This window comes from Rhagoletis zephyria, unplaced genomic scaffold, assembly GCF_001687245.7.
Source record: "Rhagoletis zephyria isolate East Lansing unplaced genomic scaffold, Rhagoletis_zephyria_1.1 Rzeph_scaffold_00018, whole genome shotgun sequence".
In the NCBI taxonomy this organism is placed as follows: Eukaryota; Metazoa; Arthropoda; class Insecta; order Diptera; family Tephritidae; genus Rhagoletis; species Rhagoletis zephyria.
The window spans coordinates 420,849-438,494 of record NW_016157102.1 but is presented as its reverse complement, the minus strand read 5'-3'; the positions used below and the strand labels follow the sequence as shown (position 1 = coordinate 438,494).

The window sequence follows — 17,646 nt, the reverse complement described above, 5'->3', positions numbered from 1 at the left end:
GGAACAGTTGCTCAGTTACTCTCTCAAATGTGTTCCCACTTACAGGTTTTATGTCAATAGGAACGACTTCCTGTAAGTTCTGACTAAATCCTGTAAACCGGACTGCTATTGGAACAGACTATATATGTTTTGTGATCATATGTTTTCGTGTTGGATAATTTTTGCTGCCTAAAATTTTGCCAGTACAAAATGAACGCTTCTCTTGCATCAAAATGAACGCTTACTCTCTCAATTTTTGTGTGTTGGATAATTTTTTGTCGTTATCGAACGCCATCTAGTAAAAAATTGGAAAAACTTGGGGTGTTCACAGTTCGTTCCAAATAGTGTCTGAAAATGTAGACGTCTACATTTTAAGACGTTTTCTAACCGTAAAATCTGTGGTGTTGTTGTTTCCCATACAAAATTGGAAAACGACGCCGTCTACATTTTGTCACACTCAAAGGTATGTTTTTTACGTGTCTACATTTTGCAACCTCGCAGCAGGGTTGCATTATGGCAATACTAATCACATTTTTTTTTTATTTATTGGGCAAGTTTTCTGTATTTGCATTTAATTTGAGCGCAATTTCTGATGAAAAGAAAGAAATCAAGAAAAAGAAATAACAAATATTAGGAATTGGTAAATAAGTTAAATAACTACAACTTTTCAGAAACAAAATCGAAAGGCGACATATAAAAAATGCACGCAAAGAAGAAATGTGTGGCAACACCAGCAAAGTTGTGAGATGATTTTGCGACGACTGCTAGAAAGCAGTGCTCACAGTTTGATGCTAAAGATGTCTCAAAATGTAGACGTCTACATTTTCAGACACAATTTGGAACGAACTCTGAACACCCCAACCATTACAAATTTTTGACATGTCGAACGCAACTGGTAACATTGTAGTTATGTTTTTTTTTTCGGATATCGAGCTCGGTATCACCATTATTTCTCACGGAAACGATCTGGATCATTCTTATTGGGGTTCACAGCACAAATTTAATACTACTAGCACGAGGAAGACGAAACTATAAAAATGAACTCTCTAAATGGGGAAAAGTACCCGGATCCCGAACATTGCCGAAGAAAACACAGCTTGTGTCCAACATGTATCAAAAGCCAAAAATCATCGAACAGACCTATTATGCAGAATAATGGTGCCCACACTCACCGACGTGGACGTATGCCGTGTATATTTGACGTAGCAACATATAAAATTTATAGTTGATATAGAGAGAAGCACGCGTAACCGTGGTACGTACACTGTGGTGAGTTTTCATTTACATGGCGCTCTCATAAGTTTGATCGTGTCAGCTGACACGTTAGCGTACGTGAGTGTGGCGCACCCGATCAAACTTATGCGAGTGCCATGTAAATGAAAACTCACCACCGTGTACAACACAGTAAATTTTATATGTTGCTACGTCAAACAGATACGGCATACGTACACGTCGGTGAGTGTGGGCACCTTTAGTACAATTTGCTACGACAGCATGTGACATCAGCGACTGCCAATAAATTCATCCTTGCATTTCGATATAACGGTAATAGAATCGGTTCTCCAGAAATTTTAAACATAAACTAAAGGCATAATATTTTTACATAAGATGGAAAATATTAAGGCTGGCAAACCTCGCTTTAACGGACGGCCCAGGGTCTTTGATTTTAAAGCACCAAAGGACAAAGAGGTTGATCCATGTGATTGCCCATATGCCAATTGTCCTGGTTGTTGGTATGAATGCAAGAAGTGCGGCAGCAACAAGTGCTCACATTTCTGCCGCGTTGGCCGTAAACATCCAGTAGAATGGAAGAAATCTGACTAAGGATAGTACAGCTGGCTTTAAACTTATATTTAATGTAATAAAAAACATACAAAAAAATAGATAAATACCTATCTTATAATAATATTAATTTGAACCGCATCATAATATGGAGCTATGTGCCCATTGTGCAACTTCTGTGGGCAGTGCTTGATACTTGTGAACGGCATCGTTGATTTGACCATAAGTTAGTGCAAGGCGATGCATTTCGAAATCTTTTTGTATTTTGCCCGCAACGCTAGAAATCGGCAATATTACTTCCATATGTCGTAGGCGTTCAAATGCTTTCAAGGAAACAGCACGTTCTATGCCCTGCATAGTTGTTGAGACTTTAGCAAACTTTCCTAAGCGAGCGAATACTATTTCGAAATTGAATGGGTCACGATCGTATATCTCTGAATGGTGTTTGATGGCAATCACAAGACATAGTTCAAGAACGGAAAGTCCACAGAGCACTTCTACTCTCGGGTCAACTGTATACGAGGATATAACTTCGCACATCTGTTCTGATGTTATATGAGGTTGTGAATCTGGATCTAATTGGGCTACAAGACGAAACAAAAGCGTTTTTAAAAATGATTCGCTCTTATCAGTGTCATAATATGATCGCAATGAAATCATCGCTGCAGATTTGGGATCATCTATCAAAACAGCTATGCTGTTGTTCCAATTTTCCATGAATTTTTTGTTGAACTTGTACTTGGCAGGGTCGAAGTGATTGCGATGAATTACTAACTCTTCTGAATTTAGCATTTTTAGATGTGAAACGCGTTCTGCTATCTGCTTCATATCCTTTTCGTTTGGTATGCTTAGCAATGCTTCAAAGAGGTCCAGATACGTTTCAAATGTATCAGCAGTTGGGAAAAGAAAAATTTGCCTGTAAGCAAGTGTTAGTGCATTTTGAAGTGTTTACAATGAAAATTCCAGTTTTTACCTGTGAGAGAACCGAGACTTCACACGCTTCTCCAGCAATTCGATAACATCTAGCCGACATGTTGCTCCTAGTACACAAATCGGTGCTTGGGCCGACTGTGAAACGTCAAACAAATTGTACAGCAGTGTTTGGTTGTGATACGCGCAGAAAAGATCGAACTCTTCCAATATAAAAATAACACTTTTCGAACGTTTATTCCCCGATTTTAGGCATGCCAAGAGAAACGCTAAATTTTCGGCGAATGAACCAAAAGCCTTTCCATTTGCTGCATTTTCCAGGTGCATTTGTACGGTGATCGATTTAAGTGCCAACTTGTCATCTGTGTGTAGATTCCCATTTAGATGCACCAGAATTGTATTTTGTTGAAAATCCGCTGTTGGCACCAGGTCAGCAAGCACTGCATTAATCAACTAAAGAAGTATGTATACTTTAACGCTTTTATGTATACATACTTGCCTTATTTTTATTTCACACTTACAGTTGTTTTCCCTGATCCTCTGGGACCAATAAGCAATAGGGAATTTGACTCGCCAAGTTCCACAGTACGCTGGAGCAACTGCCTCACGTTTTCACGATCAGTTTTATGACCATGCAATGTTGTATAATCTCGCTGCAGGCGCTCCTTAAGAAAACGTCTGATTTTAATTAATTCGTTTTGCATTTTTACTAAATGTATGTAATATAAATGTATACATTCGCCTTGACTAAATGCATGCAAATTGTTGTGTTCGACTAGTGTTTATCAATTCTGTTTACTCAACAGCTGTTTAATGGAAGCGCGCCAAAAAATAATTGTCACAACGGGAGCTTCAGAGGTAGGTGGCGCTGTAAATGGGAAAACAAAAAATTTTAGTTGACTTGGTAGCACATCAAACAACGAAAAGTGCTGCCAAATTCGAACACAAATATTTTGACATTTAATTGAAAACTGGTGATAAATCAAAATAAACGCCAACTGCAAATCGCTGGTAATCAAAAACAGAAATAATGGGTAAAAAGTAGACATATATTACTATTTAATTCAAAATTAACTTTTCTTTTCCTTACAGACAATTTTCAGTTACAAGATGATGTGCAATCCCTGCAAAAATTGAGTAAGTTTGTGAAATAGTGTCGCATCCATTTAATATCCTACTTACATCATGGCAGGAGAGCACTACGAGCATCAATTGCGCCTGATGGGACTCGAACTTTGTGATTTGCCGGATGATGTCGGCGCTATGTTGGAAGAATGTGTGGCACTCCAACAAGTAACACAACTACATGATCTTCAATTGGAATACTTAAAAGAATTTTATTATATCAAGCGGAGAGAGCACTTAGAAAACAATCTTACTGCCGAAAAAATGTTAGCAGAGATTAAAGAACAAGAGAAGCAGCTGCAGAAAGAAATAACAGAAGCTAATTTGCTTGAAAAGTAATTTTGTTTGCTTAAACAATCGCATATTGATTCACTCATTAACATTTATTTAGATTCACAACATCAGTAAATAAGAGGCTGATTTCCGAATCAGAAATGCAACGCAACAAAATTTTGATAGAGGGCAAAATACAAACATTAAAGGAAAGACAGGTATAACGAAAAATATCAAATTTCATCCTTCAATATTATCTGAAACGTTTACAATTTCAGAGTGCATTCAATATCCCAGACGATTTGAATCTCGATGAACTGGTTAATAAGGTTGAGCGGTTGGAAAAAACAAAATCGCTGGATAAATAGACGACATGTAGAGATAATAGTTGCCTACAAGCGTATATGAAACAAAAAAAAATGTCGCCAACAGTTCTGGTTCTGAAATTTTATAGAAAAATCGACAATTGTCGCACCTGTCACTTTTATGAAATAGGCCCCAGATCGAGATCTATGACACTTTCTGACGGTTAAGTTTTGGCGCGCAATTTTCTTTTTAATTGGGGGGAACTATTCCCAATTCGTCATAAAAATAAAAAGATATACAATAGATTTAAATTTTTCATCCATATTTTCATTTCACTCATTATGTTTCATCATATCATCCTTTAAACAGTTTGTTCACTTTTGCATTTGAAGCATAACCTTACTTTTTGACTCCTGCAAATTCCTGCTAGAAAATTTTTCTTGCAAGCATTTCTAGCTCTCTCGGTTGCGCTCTAGAATTTGCAGATAAAGAATCCAATTACTATGACCGTCCTGTGCTGCAACAGGTGACCCATATGTCGTAATTCTCGTTACGTTCCTTGCATGATATTTGAAACCGACGTTAGCACTTCATAGTATAAATACTAAGATTTTTGTATTGCAATGGATTGTTCTCTACTGTTCGTTAAATTTATAGATTTTAGATTTATTGAAGTTAAAGTAAATTTCCTTTAACACAAGCAACTCTGGAAATTGACATTTCTTAATTCAATCATGCAGTTCTACCAACCATCAGATATCAAACCCAAATTTTTTCCAATTTGGCAGCACTTTACCTTCCATTTTTCTTTCCGTTCTGCAATCAGAAACGTCAAGATGGCTGAGGTAATTTTCTTATCAAAAATCCTAAAAAATATACCGCATCCTTGTAAAAGTTGTGTTAATTTGTATTAAATGTGAGCTTGAATTAGTTTCTATGGGGTTTGTGTGATATATACCTTAGAACAGTGGCATAATATAAGACAAATAGCCGTTAATATATTTGTACCACAAATATTGACCTCTTGTTTTTGTTCTATTTGCAGGTCGAAGAAACTCTCAAGAAGAAGCGTACCTTCAAAAAGTTCACCTACCGCGGTGTGGACCTCGACCAACTGTTGGACATGCCCAAGTAAGTTTTGTTTTACCAGATTTCTTGCAGTCAGTTTTAAATCTCGTTCATTTTAGCAACCAGCTGGTTGAACTGATGCACAGCCGTGCACGCAGGCGATTCTCTCGTGGTCTGAAACGCAAACCCATGGCACTGATCAAGAAATTGCGCAAGGCCAAGAAGGAGGCTCCTCCAAATGAGAAACCAGAAATTGTGAAGACTCACTTAAGAAACATGATCATTGTTCCCGAGATGACTGGTTCCATCATCGGTGTATACAACGGCAAAGATTTCACGCAGGTAATTAAAAGACTACTGAATTTCAGGAATACAATTACCGATGATACGCTGTTTTATGTAATTTTAGGTGGAAATCAAGCCTGAAATGATTGGTCACTACTTGGGAGAATTCTCACTGACATACAAACCCGTTAAGCACGGTAGGCCCGGTATTGGTGCCACCCACAGCTCCAGATTTATTCCACTTAAGTAAACGGGACAGGGCAAAGGAACATTACGAACAGCTCTCATCAATGCATATTGCATTGCCTTGTTAAAAAGTTTTTGTGGCTGTAAATGTTAGAAATAAAGGGAGACTTCGTTTTATAAGGATTAACAAAACAAACTTTTTGTTTATTTATCGTAAGTGCAAGAGTTTCAAGGTATTCAGTTTTGCCCCATTTTGTGTACATAAATTAAATTGTACCAGATCATAGATGCAGTCATTGATGTGAGCTGAAGCAATAAGGGCTTCGGTCAAAGAAACATTCCGTAGGAACATTTTGCCGGCGATTCGTTGAATCTTTGAACGAAAGTAAATGAACGTCCCAAGTTATTGAAATATCGGAGTTTTCGTATAGCCGGAAAATACCGTTATACGAGAAGCCGGTGCAATTTTAGTCCGATTTGAATAATTTTCAACGAATTGCTTTTTATAATTTATTGCATATAATTTATAATTGCTTCTGTAAATTACCGTTATATGGGAGGTGGGCAAAGATTTTCAACAAATTTCTTAGCTGGATTCTAAGCAAGGTTCGTACCGAGTTTGGTAAGGATTGGTGAAGCGGCGGCTATTAAGATACAGCATTTCATCATAAGTGGGCGGGGTCCCGCCCCTTTTCCAAAAATTTAATAATATTATTTTGCACCAAAATTGTAATTCACGTACTGATTTTGAACAAATTTGATCCAATATGTACTGAAATATCATAGTTTTTGCGTTTTTCGAAAATACCGTTAAATGAGAAGGGGGATTTTCAATAGCAACCTACCTTGGATAAAAGATATATAAATTTTTTCTTGAGTGCACGGACAGACGGACGGACGGACAGATATGGCTTAATCGATTTCTCTTTTTATTCTGATAATTTAAGTATACATTTGTCTATATCTATCTCGATTCCTTTAGGCTGTTACAAACAACCGTTAGGCGAACAAAGGTATAATACTCTCTGTACAAGTGCTCCCAATTTCGTAAATATATTTCTGATGGTAAAAAGCCGGATGAGAAGCGCTTTCACAAGCCGGAAATAAACTGGATATGCAGAACTACGGAACGCCTAATAAGGTGTAAATGACTAGAAAAAATAAAGTAGTCGATATTTTATAAATGTTTTCATCATCGGTACACATGTAGCTATTTGAATTACATTCGTAGATACATGCGGGCCGGGTTTTAACTTTTATTCAAAAATTACATTTCAATGATTCACTTACTGACCAACCACGGATACGAAGACGGAGATGCAGACGAACATGAAAATGGCGAAAACGGACATTTCCACGAGAGCCGGTTCTACGCACCGAAATGACTCGGTTTTACCCGACCAAGGGCTGTTGTCTCGGCGACCTAACCCCGTTCAGATCGGCGATACCCTTCAATCAATTCACGCCCATGGAGCAATACCTTCCAGCCGGATGGCTCCGCATCCTTCTTCTTCGAGCTGGCATTGAGCCCAATCCCGGATTAGAAACATACTTCTGCTGCGTTTGACAGAGACGACTGCATCCGAACTCCACTTCGGCCAGGTGCAATTCCTGCAACCTAAGAACCTGTTCTGGCCTTAGGTTCACAGGGAGTGGACTACAAGCTTTGTAACCCTACTAGCATCTAAAGAGCCTACACGGCTTCAAGAAGCTCCCCTGAACATCAGTAAACCTGCCCACCCCATCACCCCTCATACCATTCTACCAGCCTCCCCAAATGCCTCCCGTGTGCAAGCCAACCAGCAGCTCTTGGTTGCCCACGCCATCTGATCCGTGTGCCTGAATAGGGTATACCGGAATATGGCATCCATCAATTGCAACACATACTTTGGCTGGTGCCACTCCCACCTATGCTCCGGCATACGCACCAGACGCGATGGACAACAAGCTACCGCGCCGCCTGCTGCAGAGCACTGCCGCGGCGGACGCAACAGGTCTAAGGAAGACCCCACACGTCGCTTACCCCCCGTATCGGGACCAGCCTCCCATGCCATACGAAACTCCTACAACTGAACGTCAACGGACTCCAGAGCAAGACTGAAGATATAGCAGTCTTCAGTCCTACATCAACTTCAACAAAGCTGAGTGGATACGCTGGCAGATGTATACGCTGGCCAAGTCCGCAGGGTAGTCACTGGCGCAGCGGCTTGCTTCATACCATCCGGACGCATCGCGGAAGTCCGCCCGAATTTCCCGACTGAAGTAGCTGTTCTAGCAAATGAGCGTGGCCACCTACGCCAGTTCGATTCTGGGAATCCTCGCCTGAAGGACCTTAATTTGGAGATTCGGCAACTGGTAAACAAGCATGAGAGGAAAAAGTGGGTAGAGCACTTGAATACCTTTAACTTCGCCTCTGGTGTGAGTAAGCTCTAGTCAACCGTGAGGTCTTTGTTCAACCCTACGAGCCGCGACGACTGAGTGGAAATTTCTTTCGACGGTCGCACCTCGTCGGACCCAAAGAAATGCGCGAGCTATTTTACCCAGCAGTTTATACTGCATCCTTCGGTAGACAAGGCCAAACGTCGAGTGACCAGGAGGCTGCACAAATCTGCCCAGCGGCGAAGCGAATCTTTATGCTGATGCTGAAACATATGGGGCCCGCAGGAGTAGCATACCTAACGGAGATCCTCAACCTATGAATCAGGGAGAGTGGTCCCACTGCTGAAACCTTGGAAACCAGCCAGCAAAGGTGACCCTATCGCCCGATACCGCTCCTTTCACCGGTCGCGAAAACACTAGAGGCCCTGCTACTCGCGTAATTCACCTACCACCTGACCACTTCGAAGCATCAGCATGCCTTCCGTAAAGTGCATAGCATAACCACAACACTTAACGCCATAAACACCCAAAAAACTCCTAGTCCTAGTAGCGGTGAACTTGTCAAAGGCGTTTCACACCGTCTGCCATTCCAATCTGCTAGAATACGTTGAGGATTCCTCTCTCCCACAGGGATTCAAACGGTGGTCGACAAATTATATGAGTGGTCAAAAGTTGTCAGTAATCTTCCGAGATCTAACCTCGAAACCTAGAAGAAGAAAACAAGAGGTTCCACAGGGTGGTCTCCTCTCCCCTCTTACTATTTAACTTCTACATCTCGAAGCTCCCCCAGCCACCTGAAGGAGTTTCCCTGATCTCATGCGCTGACAACTGCTCGATATTGGCGTCTGAGAATGGAACTGATGACCTCTGCTCAAAAATAAACGGCTATCTCTACACACTCCGCAACGAAATCAACGGCGACCCTCTTCACCACCTGGACTATGGGGGTCAGGCTTGAATTGGACATTCACCCCAATAGCACACCAATACCGACAGTAAACCAGCCTAAAGTTTTAGGGGCGACCTCTCATAGCCTGCTCGTCCTCTCCACGCACACAACCGCAGTTGTCGCTCACCGGCAAAGAAGCGTTGCTGGCAACATACAAGGCGATTGGCTGGCCGGTTCTAAATTATGCTTCGCCAGTTGGGTCGCCGAGGACAAGTTGGACGCAGTGGACGAAGCTACAGATTTGTCAGAACGCCGCACTCCGGATAGCGAAAGGATGCCTTGTGAAGTCGCCTGAGCACCACCTACACAGTGAAGCCCAGTTGCTCCCCGTAAGGGAGCACAACAAAATTCTCTGTAAGCAGTGAAGTGAACAGCCTAACATACTCTTGCTAGAGGGTCATATATAAGGACGCGGTCTAGACATACATCGACCGACTACTGGACCCGACGATGCACCGACGAGCGATCAACGAGATTTATACGGAGTCGGTAACCGCCTACCCCGACACTCGGCGTATGAATGCAATGATCGGAGCCAAATCACCGCTTCAACTTCCAAAAGAGACCCGCGTTACCTAGGCCCAGTTACGGTATGGATACCATAGCCGCCTCAACAGCTACCTGTCCAGACTCGACCCAAATATCCCCAATGAGTGTCCGACGTGGAGACTACCCGCATGTCACCAACCAACTCTTCACATATCAGCTCATTCCCACTCAGCTAACACCCCTCTCCTTCTGGGCCTACCGTGGGCCTACCGTGAGTTGATTGAAGGATGAACCGAAGTAGGTGAGGCTTAGTAGTGCCCCGACAAAAACCACAACAACAACAAGAGACCATAAGCTACTATGTAGTTGGGCCTCACACGATATTTGATGCCGGATGTCAGTGGGTGAGCGGGAGGAATGCGTAAGAAGTTCATCTGTTGCTTAGGTGAGCCCGTGGCTTCTTGGTTGCTTGCTTGCATCGGCGTAGTGCGCGAATTAGACACCGACATGGTAGGGCCATATGTATTGTGAACCTAGGCTCAAACCAGGCTACACCCGTCTCTAGAATGCGGAGCCGAAGCAGATTTTTGGTCTGATTGGACTCAATGCTGCCCCACACAGAAGTATACGAACAACTATGCTGAAGTGTGTTGCTAAACGGACAGACAACGGTTGACCGTTCTAAATAGGGTTAGATCACCAAAACCCGGCTGATACTGTTGTTATATAAACTTCGAATACTTGTATTAAAACTTGTAAATGGTTTCAACCGAAACTGCTATAATTTACAGTTTATGTTACATTTATTTATTGTAGCTTTATATTTAGGTTTAAAAAAGGGGGTATTTAACATATGTATGTATGTATGTAAAGACGAAAAGCGAACTTTTAAGACTAGACATATCAGTGGTATCACTTTTATTTGAATGGATATCTTTGGTGGCACTACTCAATTTATCTTCGATTGTTCTTATTATTTGTCACAGTGATCCTATCATAGGGTGAATCTTTTAAGCTACCCGTTCGCGCACCTCTATAAATCTGCTGTTCCTCTGGCCGTCGTTGACGCCCATCTGGACTCAAAGCGCGGCTACGGTTACCATTTGGTTGACCGCCATTCTGATAATCAGCATTACCATTGAATTGTGGTTTCATCGAGGCATAGCTTACTGTGCGCGATGGACCCTCGCTGACCTCTGCAGATCCGTAGGCGCTATCTCTGACTGAGGAACCATTCTCTTGTTGTTTTAAATAATGTGTTGCGAACTGTTGCTGCTTAAGTTGCTGCTGGGCTTGCTTTTGCAGTTCTTGTTGCTGTTGCTGTTGCTGTTGCTGCTGGTGCTTTTCCGGAGTGCCTGCCTTAGTCGGTAGTGAGATCGAGGCAAGTGAATGGAAGGCATTAGCTAGTCCCGACAACGTCACAGATGAATTGGGCTTCGTTGCATCGCCGCTGCCTATGAGCATATTGCTATCGTTAGTAATATTTGCATTTGAAGAAAAAGATGTGGCATTTGGTGCATTAGCACTGGTTAGCGTTTGATTAGTAGCATTGTTTAGTGGCTGCGTTTGCGGCAATTTAAATCCAGCAGCATAAGCGTCACTATTATTGATAGCAGGCATACTAGCGAACATAACGGTTTTTACAGAATCAGATTTAGTTCGCTTTAAAGCGCTTTTCCTATGTTCATTTGGCAGTCCATACGTGTCTAAGCCAACAGATTTCGTAGCAACGGCACCGCTGCTTTTATTCTTTGAGTAATTATAAGCCGTTTCATAGTCGGCCATTAGTAAATTGTTGCTGCTAAGCGATTGGTTATGCCCGTAGAATTGAGCTGATTTTGTTTGCTCACCTAAACGGCTCAAATTGAAATCAGAATTATAGATTTCTAAATGACTTTGTAGTAGATCCGGGCGGGAGCCCAACGTCAACAGGCTGCCGGCAAGGCTATCACCGTTATTCATTGTAGACATGTTGCCAATTGAAGGACTGTATGATTTTTGGTGTGTCTGCGTGATGGCGCCCATTTCGCTGGGACCCTCCTGCAAAGCGCCAGTGCGGGGGTCAAAATGTTTTTGAGCAGCATCCTTCAGAGTGGTGTTGAATCCGTTGTTTTTCTCCAGGGTGGCACGAATGGAAGAGATGTGTCCAGCAACTGGCTCACGAGACACTGAAGATGAGGGCGAGGCATCGTCCAGCTCCTCCTGCAAATAGAAAATATGTTTTCAATAAAAAATTCTTTCAAGCGCTGCAATGAATTTTGTGTCCCTTTCTAAATTCGCGTTGTGCCTAATAGTTTTTTTCAATGTACTTTAAATACAAATTCCTTAATGTGTAATATCACGGATTTTGGTAACCACGAATAAAAACAGTATTTTTCCAATACACAGCTTACCTCATCCTCCTCTGTGATAACGGATGCCTCGATCCAATCTTTGATGCGATTTTTCTTTGATTGCCGATCGACATTTGTCTCTAGGCCACAATTAGCCAGTGTGTAGAGTAGTCGGTTCTTTTCATCGGGGCTGCTATGAAAGGAATACATGGACGGACATAGCTCATCGGTTTCATATTCGGCCATTTCTTTTTCGGCTGTTTTTGATAACCAACGATCGTCAAGGAACTTTGCTAAATCAGTTAAATTTTTCGGTCGTCTCTCCGCGCGTGGATCCAAAAACCGTTTAAACATGCGCTGAGCGCGCGAAGTGAGTAACTTAAAGAGTTTCGGTGTCCGACGCATGGGCAGAATGTTTGCGCCAAACCACGCTAGGTAACGTACATAACGCGGATCATCGGAGGCGGCCTTTTGCCAAGGCAAACAGCCAGTCAGACAGACAAAGATGACAATGCCAAATTGCCAAACATCATGGCTGGGTTCGGCTCTGTAAGTAATGGTTCCAATTAGTTATGTATGCAATGAACATTTTCTCCTCCTATCCAACGTTATATTTACGTGTATGTGCCTTCCGGTTTGATTTCTAATACTTCTGGTGGACTATAGGGGAGCCATTCGTTGCGGCGCTCAACAATGGTGCCTGCCTGATAGGATTCGCCGAAGTCGCATATTTTGACACGTGTAAAATCCGATCGATATATTAGCACATTATCCAGTTTCACATCTCGATGTACAATGTCTCTAAATTAGAAACAACATTAAGATGACTTATATCGATCCATTCGTGTAATTGGTACTCACTTTGAATGCATGTAATCCAGGGCCGCACCGATCTGTTTGGCCAAACGCTTAGAGTATTCTTCACCAACTCCTGTATCGGTCATGTTAGATGTGAGATCACCTTCAATTCGTTGGCGAAAACCAAAAATATATAATAGACAAAATTCGTATTAGCAAAGTACAGCTCGCCGCTTACCTAGTGGCGCATACTCTTGAGTGAATATATAGAAACCCGCTGTCTCGAAGGCCACATCATATGTGGTCACTATATTCCGGTGTATGCCCAGATGCAGTCCATAATGGAATTCTCTAAAGAAGTCACGAATTGAGACGTATGGCTTTGGCACGGCCTTCAACACCATTTCGGTTTGGGAGCCGCGATGTTCGACCAGCAAGATTTTTCCAAACCATCCTTCACCCACAATTTGTAAAATGTCGAATTCATCGACCAAATGGATCTGTGGAAATCAGAAAAACAAAACAGAAGAACTGCATTACATATTATTTAAATGGTAAAGATATCGACATTATTTTCTATCGTAACCTAACAAGGTTCCATATCGTTGAAAGTGATACGTATGTAGATCTAAGAATGATTTAGAACATTTAGAGCCTCCCTCATGATACCCACTGATCTGATTTATTAGTTTGCCTTAGAAAGAGGGAGTCTTCTGTAGTTGTACGGTTATCGGAAGCAATATATATAGAGGTGAATTTAAGATATATGTATAGAGGTGAATTTAAGAGCAAACACTCGGTGTTGCATGAATGCTCCTAATGAAGCAAAATCTCGCGATATCTAAATTGAAAAAAACTAGAAAAATCGAAAAATCATAGTTTAGAGAGAGGTCAACCAGCTACCGATGTAAAACCGGTGCATGCCGGTGAAGTTGTCATATGTTGATACGGACGGCAGGTACGGAAGGGCGCTCCATCGGTGTCTGGCTGAGCACTAAACGTTTCCAGACACTCGATGTGTTTGAGGCCCGTCACCACAAAATTTTCGTTTCTCTTTACAACTAAGTTTTTAATATTTCTCACACAAAATTCTTGTGAATGCAATTATGATTGTACATTTAATCAGAAGTGTATAAGTTTGTTTTTACTTATAATAAAAGAACAATGCAAACAATAGTCAAGTTGAATGTGCGCCATATTCAATGTTTTCATGCCGCGGAAAGATTTCTTTTTGGCTTAGAGCCAAAGTATTTTGTCTGTGGTGTTATGTTTTCGTCTATCTATTTATTACGCCATGATTTTATCGTACACATTTAAATATTATATACATACATATGCATGCATTTATATATCTACAAAATTCATATGTATGTATATATGTATGTATGTAAGTATGTCAATGCGTTAGGAAAATTTATAAATTTATGATGTGAATACAAAAAGAAGTTCTTTGATTGTCTTTATCACAATGAATAAAACTTTCCAATGAGTTGTTTATGCAAATCCATACATGTGTAAAATTTACGGTTTATTGTTGTTTGCATTATAGATTTTATTAAAATTCTGGGAAAATAAGGAATTTTTAAATAAGTTAGGAGCAAAAAATAGTAGATACTTTTAAAACAAGATTTCTAAATATGTATCAAATTGGACCATAAATACGGGTTTTTCATATATCTCGACTCCAGCGCCATCTATCGACTATTTTATTTTATTTTTAGAGTTATTACTTTTCATGTATGTACGTTTACTTTCCAAATGTTGTTTTTTAGTTACAAAGTTTAGATTCTTAAGGCTTTTGAACCAAACTTCAGCTGCAGGAACATCAAATATTCCATAGGTCCAGAAATGTGATATTTTTAAAATTTAAACAAGTAGAAGGCTTTATAATTATCTCTTACCGACTGAAAATGCCATAAAAAAAAGAAGTACGAAAAATGCATTATTTTTGGAAACATGCTCCGAAAAATCTGACAGGGTGTACATTAGTTGCGACAAGATTTGCAAATTTGTTTTATTTCACAGTTAAATTTGCGAATGTAAAGGACCCTAGCTTTGAGGAAATGCGCTCGTTTAAACATTCCATTAGTTTGCTCTTACCACAACGTAGCTCAAAAGCTGAGACCTTATATTATTGAATTGTTACATTTAGTACAAAACTTGATACTAAATTGCGCAACCTACTTCGAAAATGCGACTCCTAACGTGGTGTAGATGTCGTATTAAAACTGTGGGCTTGTGCGCAATACAGTAAAATCTCAATAATTCGAAATCCAAGGTGGATAGCCCAGATCTTGGAAATAGAGGATAAATATACGAGTTTCTTGTACGTAAAAAAATATGAGTCCAATAAACCTTGGTGGAAAATAACATTTTATGCATGTATGTATGTATATTGATTTCATTCATTACGAGTTTCATGAAATTAACAACTAAAAGCACGTGTTGTGAAGCTTTCTTGAAAAAAAGTCTTTGAAGTCGTTCACTCGACAAAATTTGGAGAAATCGGGAGGACCACATTATATACATATACACGCCCCATATTAGAAAACCTTTCAAAAACGTCCTAATTCAGAATTTGATTGAAGAACGCCCTATACCAGAATTCGGTTCAAAAACGCCCTATCTCAACTGAAAATGCATGGAAAATGTGCTGTGAATGAGCGTGTTTGAATCGAATACTGAGATAAGGTGCTCTTCAATCAAATTCTGAAGTAAGGCGTTCTTGAAAAGTGTTCTGAGATAGGGCGTTTTCGAACTGGCTGCCGAGATAGATCGATCATCCACTCAGGTATCGATGTGTTCCGTCTAATCCGAACCCGGACACCACTCTGTGCTCGATCGAACTAACTTGTGTTTAAGTGGGTTTAAAAAATCCCTTTCTGTTCAAAAATTTTAAATCGCTAAAGGCAGATTCATCGTTTTACTTAGTTCTGAACTAAAGTTGAAGTTGAGTTAACAACTTAAAAGCGTTCAGAACTTTTTTCAGTTATTCAGAGAGCGAAACACAACAACAACCACATGGAGGAAAAGTTCTGAATCCGCCTTAACATGGAAAAACCAAAAATGACTCTGTTCGAAAAAGAATATTGTTACTTTTTTTTTCTTAGTGTAGGTGTAATCACTTGCTACTTTTTTAAGCTTAGGCTTACCTTTTCCAACTCGAATTCTCGAATTTTGTGTATATTCCCTCGTGGCTTTTTCGACATTTTAGCGTCGCTTACAACTGAATGTATGTATGTAGATATGTCAACTTGGACGTTTCATCAACGTTCATGAACACAATAGCTAACAATAGTGCAATTTTCAAACTTATGTACACTCGTAATGAAATTGTTGGAATCGATCAATACATACAAACAAACACTTCATTAGCCACTCTGATTATTCACTTTTCAGTCACATTGGGAATACTTTTCGTTAATTAATTTGTTTGCACTAAAATTTTCACTTGTTTATAGATAGCACTTTTGCTTATATGTACATATGTATGTATGTATGTATGTTTTTAGAAGCTCGTACATATGTGCGGGCGTATGTTAGTGTTCAGCACAAATACACCGATTCTGTTTTATTTCATTTTGTATAAAACACGCGCCAATGTTTACGATTTGCACCTTATTGCTTGCAACAAAAAAGACGATTATAAATCTGTGAATTCGTAAATTTAGTGAGTAAACATAAACACAAGCTGTATCAACTCTTTCAGCTGTGTAAATTGTCGAAGACATACAAATGTGCGTGCGTTTTTGCTAATGTACTGTTGATGATTTTTGAACATTGTTTGTTTTTTTTTTTTTTTTTGGTAACAAGACGTTTTCGAATAGAATTCACGTACGCGTACGCGGTGATGAAAAACCACTGTGGTATTTGTAGCGCTTATACTTAACGCGCGGGCCCTGACCCCATTCTACACCTACAACGAATGCTTATGCGGAATAGCAAGACTTAAAAATAATACTTTTCCATATGCGCTATTACAATATGAACGCAAAACTACAGATGCCTTTAACTTTGTATGCAATCTCTCCTTGGTTGAAACTACACTGATTGCCTGCACCACCGTAATTTACTCACTGGGAGCACATTACAAAATTTAAATTTTCTTAGTTCAATTTACGGTGCATTGGTACCGTCAAAGGTCAACAGCTTCGAATGAATTTTATTGACGGCCCATAGAGCTCGAATGTTTTTCGCAATCACCACAAAACACACTCTGCAATATCATCATCGACACGCCATTTGCTTATTGTAATAAAGGCAATAATGCACAGCTTGTGACAGACGTTGCTGGCGGCAATACGTCGTGTGTGGGGGGGTAACATGTGCAGCCGGCGATAATTTATTTTTAGCCTATCGTTACGGTGACCATCCGTCCTGTATTATACGGCACAGTCCTCTTTTTTGACCCATTGTCCTGGTAATTTATTTATTTTATACGGGACGCCAAATGTTCTGTATTTCTTTTAATGCCCTGTATTTGCCCCGTATTCGGTGTTCGTTATTTTGACTCCTTAACTGCTCATTAAAATTTGCATGCCTATGTACCAGCTTTAAGTGCTGTTGGTATATCATCGTAATTTTCTCCATAAACAGCTATTATTTCTAAACTGAATGCCTGTGATTCGAATCGACGAATACATACAGTGACCAAAATATAAAAAAGGCGCGAAATTTTAGCAGGGTTTGGCTATTTTTCTTTAGTTTATTTAATGTTTATTATTTTGACGTAGAATACGTCTTACCTTAAGGTATGGGGGCTAT

At 40.2% G+C, this 17,646-nt stretch overlaps 4 protein-coding genes across 10 annotated transcripts in view; 2 read left to right on the top strand and 2 right to left on the bottom strand.

Moving 5' to 3' along the window:
- Nucleotides 1-1,649: 1,649 nt before the first annotated feature.
- Nucleotides 1,650-3,479, bottom strand: Orc4 (origin recognition complex subunit 4). Its single transcript, XM_017613759.1, has 4 exons — nucleotides 3,213-3,479; nucleotides 2,735-3,144; nucleotides 1,872-2,677; nucleotides 1,650-1,795 (listed from the first exon to the last, which is right to left on the bottom strand). The coding sequence occupies exons 1-3, from the start codon at nucleotides 3,393-3,395 to the stop codon at nucleotides 1,903-1,905; spliced, it is 1,368 nt and encodes a 455-aa protein (XP_017469248.1). The 5' UTR covers nucleotides 3,396-3,479; the 3' UTR covers nucleotides 1,650-1,795; nucleotides 1,872-1,902.
- A 166-nt stretch (nucleotides 3,480-3,645) lies between these two features.
- Nucleotides 3,646-4,559, top strand: wac (wee Augmin). The gene is made up of 5 exons (XM_017613800.1): nucleotides 3,646-3,725; nucleotides 3,784-3,828; nucleotides 3,884-4,151; nucleotides 4,208-4,307; nucleotides 4,368-4,559. The coding sequence occupies exons 1-5, from the start codon at nucleotides 3,722-3,724 to the stop codon at nucleotides 4,455-4,457; spliced, it is 507 nt and encodes a 168-aa protein (XP_017469289.1). The 5' UTR covers nucleotides 3,646-3,721; the 3' UTR covers nucleotides 4,458-4,559.
- Nucleotides 4,560-5,140: 581 nt separating this feature from the next.
- Nucleotides 5,141-6,121, top strand: RpS15 (ribosomal protein S15). Its single transcript, XM_017613808.1, has 4 exons — nucleotides 5,141-5,240; nucleotides 5,441-5,526; nucleotides 5,583-5,805; nucleotides 5,873-6,121. The coding sequence occupies exons 1-4, from the start codon at nucleotides 5,232-5,234 to the stop codon at nucleotides 5,996-5,998; spliced, it is 444 nt and encodes a 147-aa protein (XP_017469297.1). The 5' UTR covers nucleotides 5,141-5,231; the 3' UTR covers nucleotides 5,999-6,121.
- A 4,495-nt stretch (nucleotides 6,122-10,616) lies between these two features.
- LOC108361098 (serine/threonine-protein kinase par-1) overlaps nucleotides 10,617-17,646 on the bottom strand; it is an 11,974-nt gene continuing 4,944 nt past the window's right edge. For 2 of the 7 annotated variants that reach the window (XM_017613635.1, XM_017613651.1), the window contains exons 2-7: nucleotides 16,035-16,533; nucleotides 13,121-13,382; nucleotides 12,946-13,045; nucleotides 12,703-12,885; nucleotides 12,145-12,631; nucleotides 10,617-11,953 (exon numbers count right to left, since the gene is read on the bottom strand). In XM_017613635.1, coding sequence (XP_017469124.1) covers nucleotides 10,706-11,953; nucleotides 12,145-12,631; nucleotides 12,703-12,885; nucleotides 12,946-13,045; nucleotides 13,121-13,382; nucleotides 16,035-16,091 — 2,337 coding nt within the window. In that variant the 5' untranslated portion in view covers nucleotides 16,092-16,533 and the 3' untranslated portion in view covers nucleotides 10,617-10,705. Of the gene's footprint in view, nucleotides 11,954-12,144; nucleotides 12,632-12,702; nucleotides 12,886-12,945; nucleotides 13,046-13,120; nucleotides 13,383-13,796; nucleotides 13,893-16,034; nucleotides 16,534-16,863; nucleotides 17,078-17,646 lie in introns of those variants that run through there. The other 5 variants (XM_017613643.1, XM_017613665.1, XM_017613659.1 and 2 more) reach the window with 4 other exon arrangements.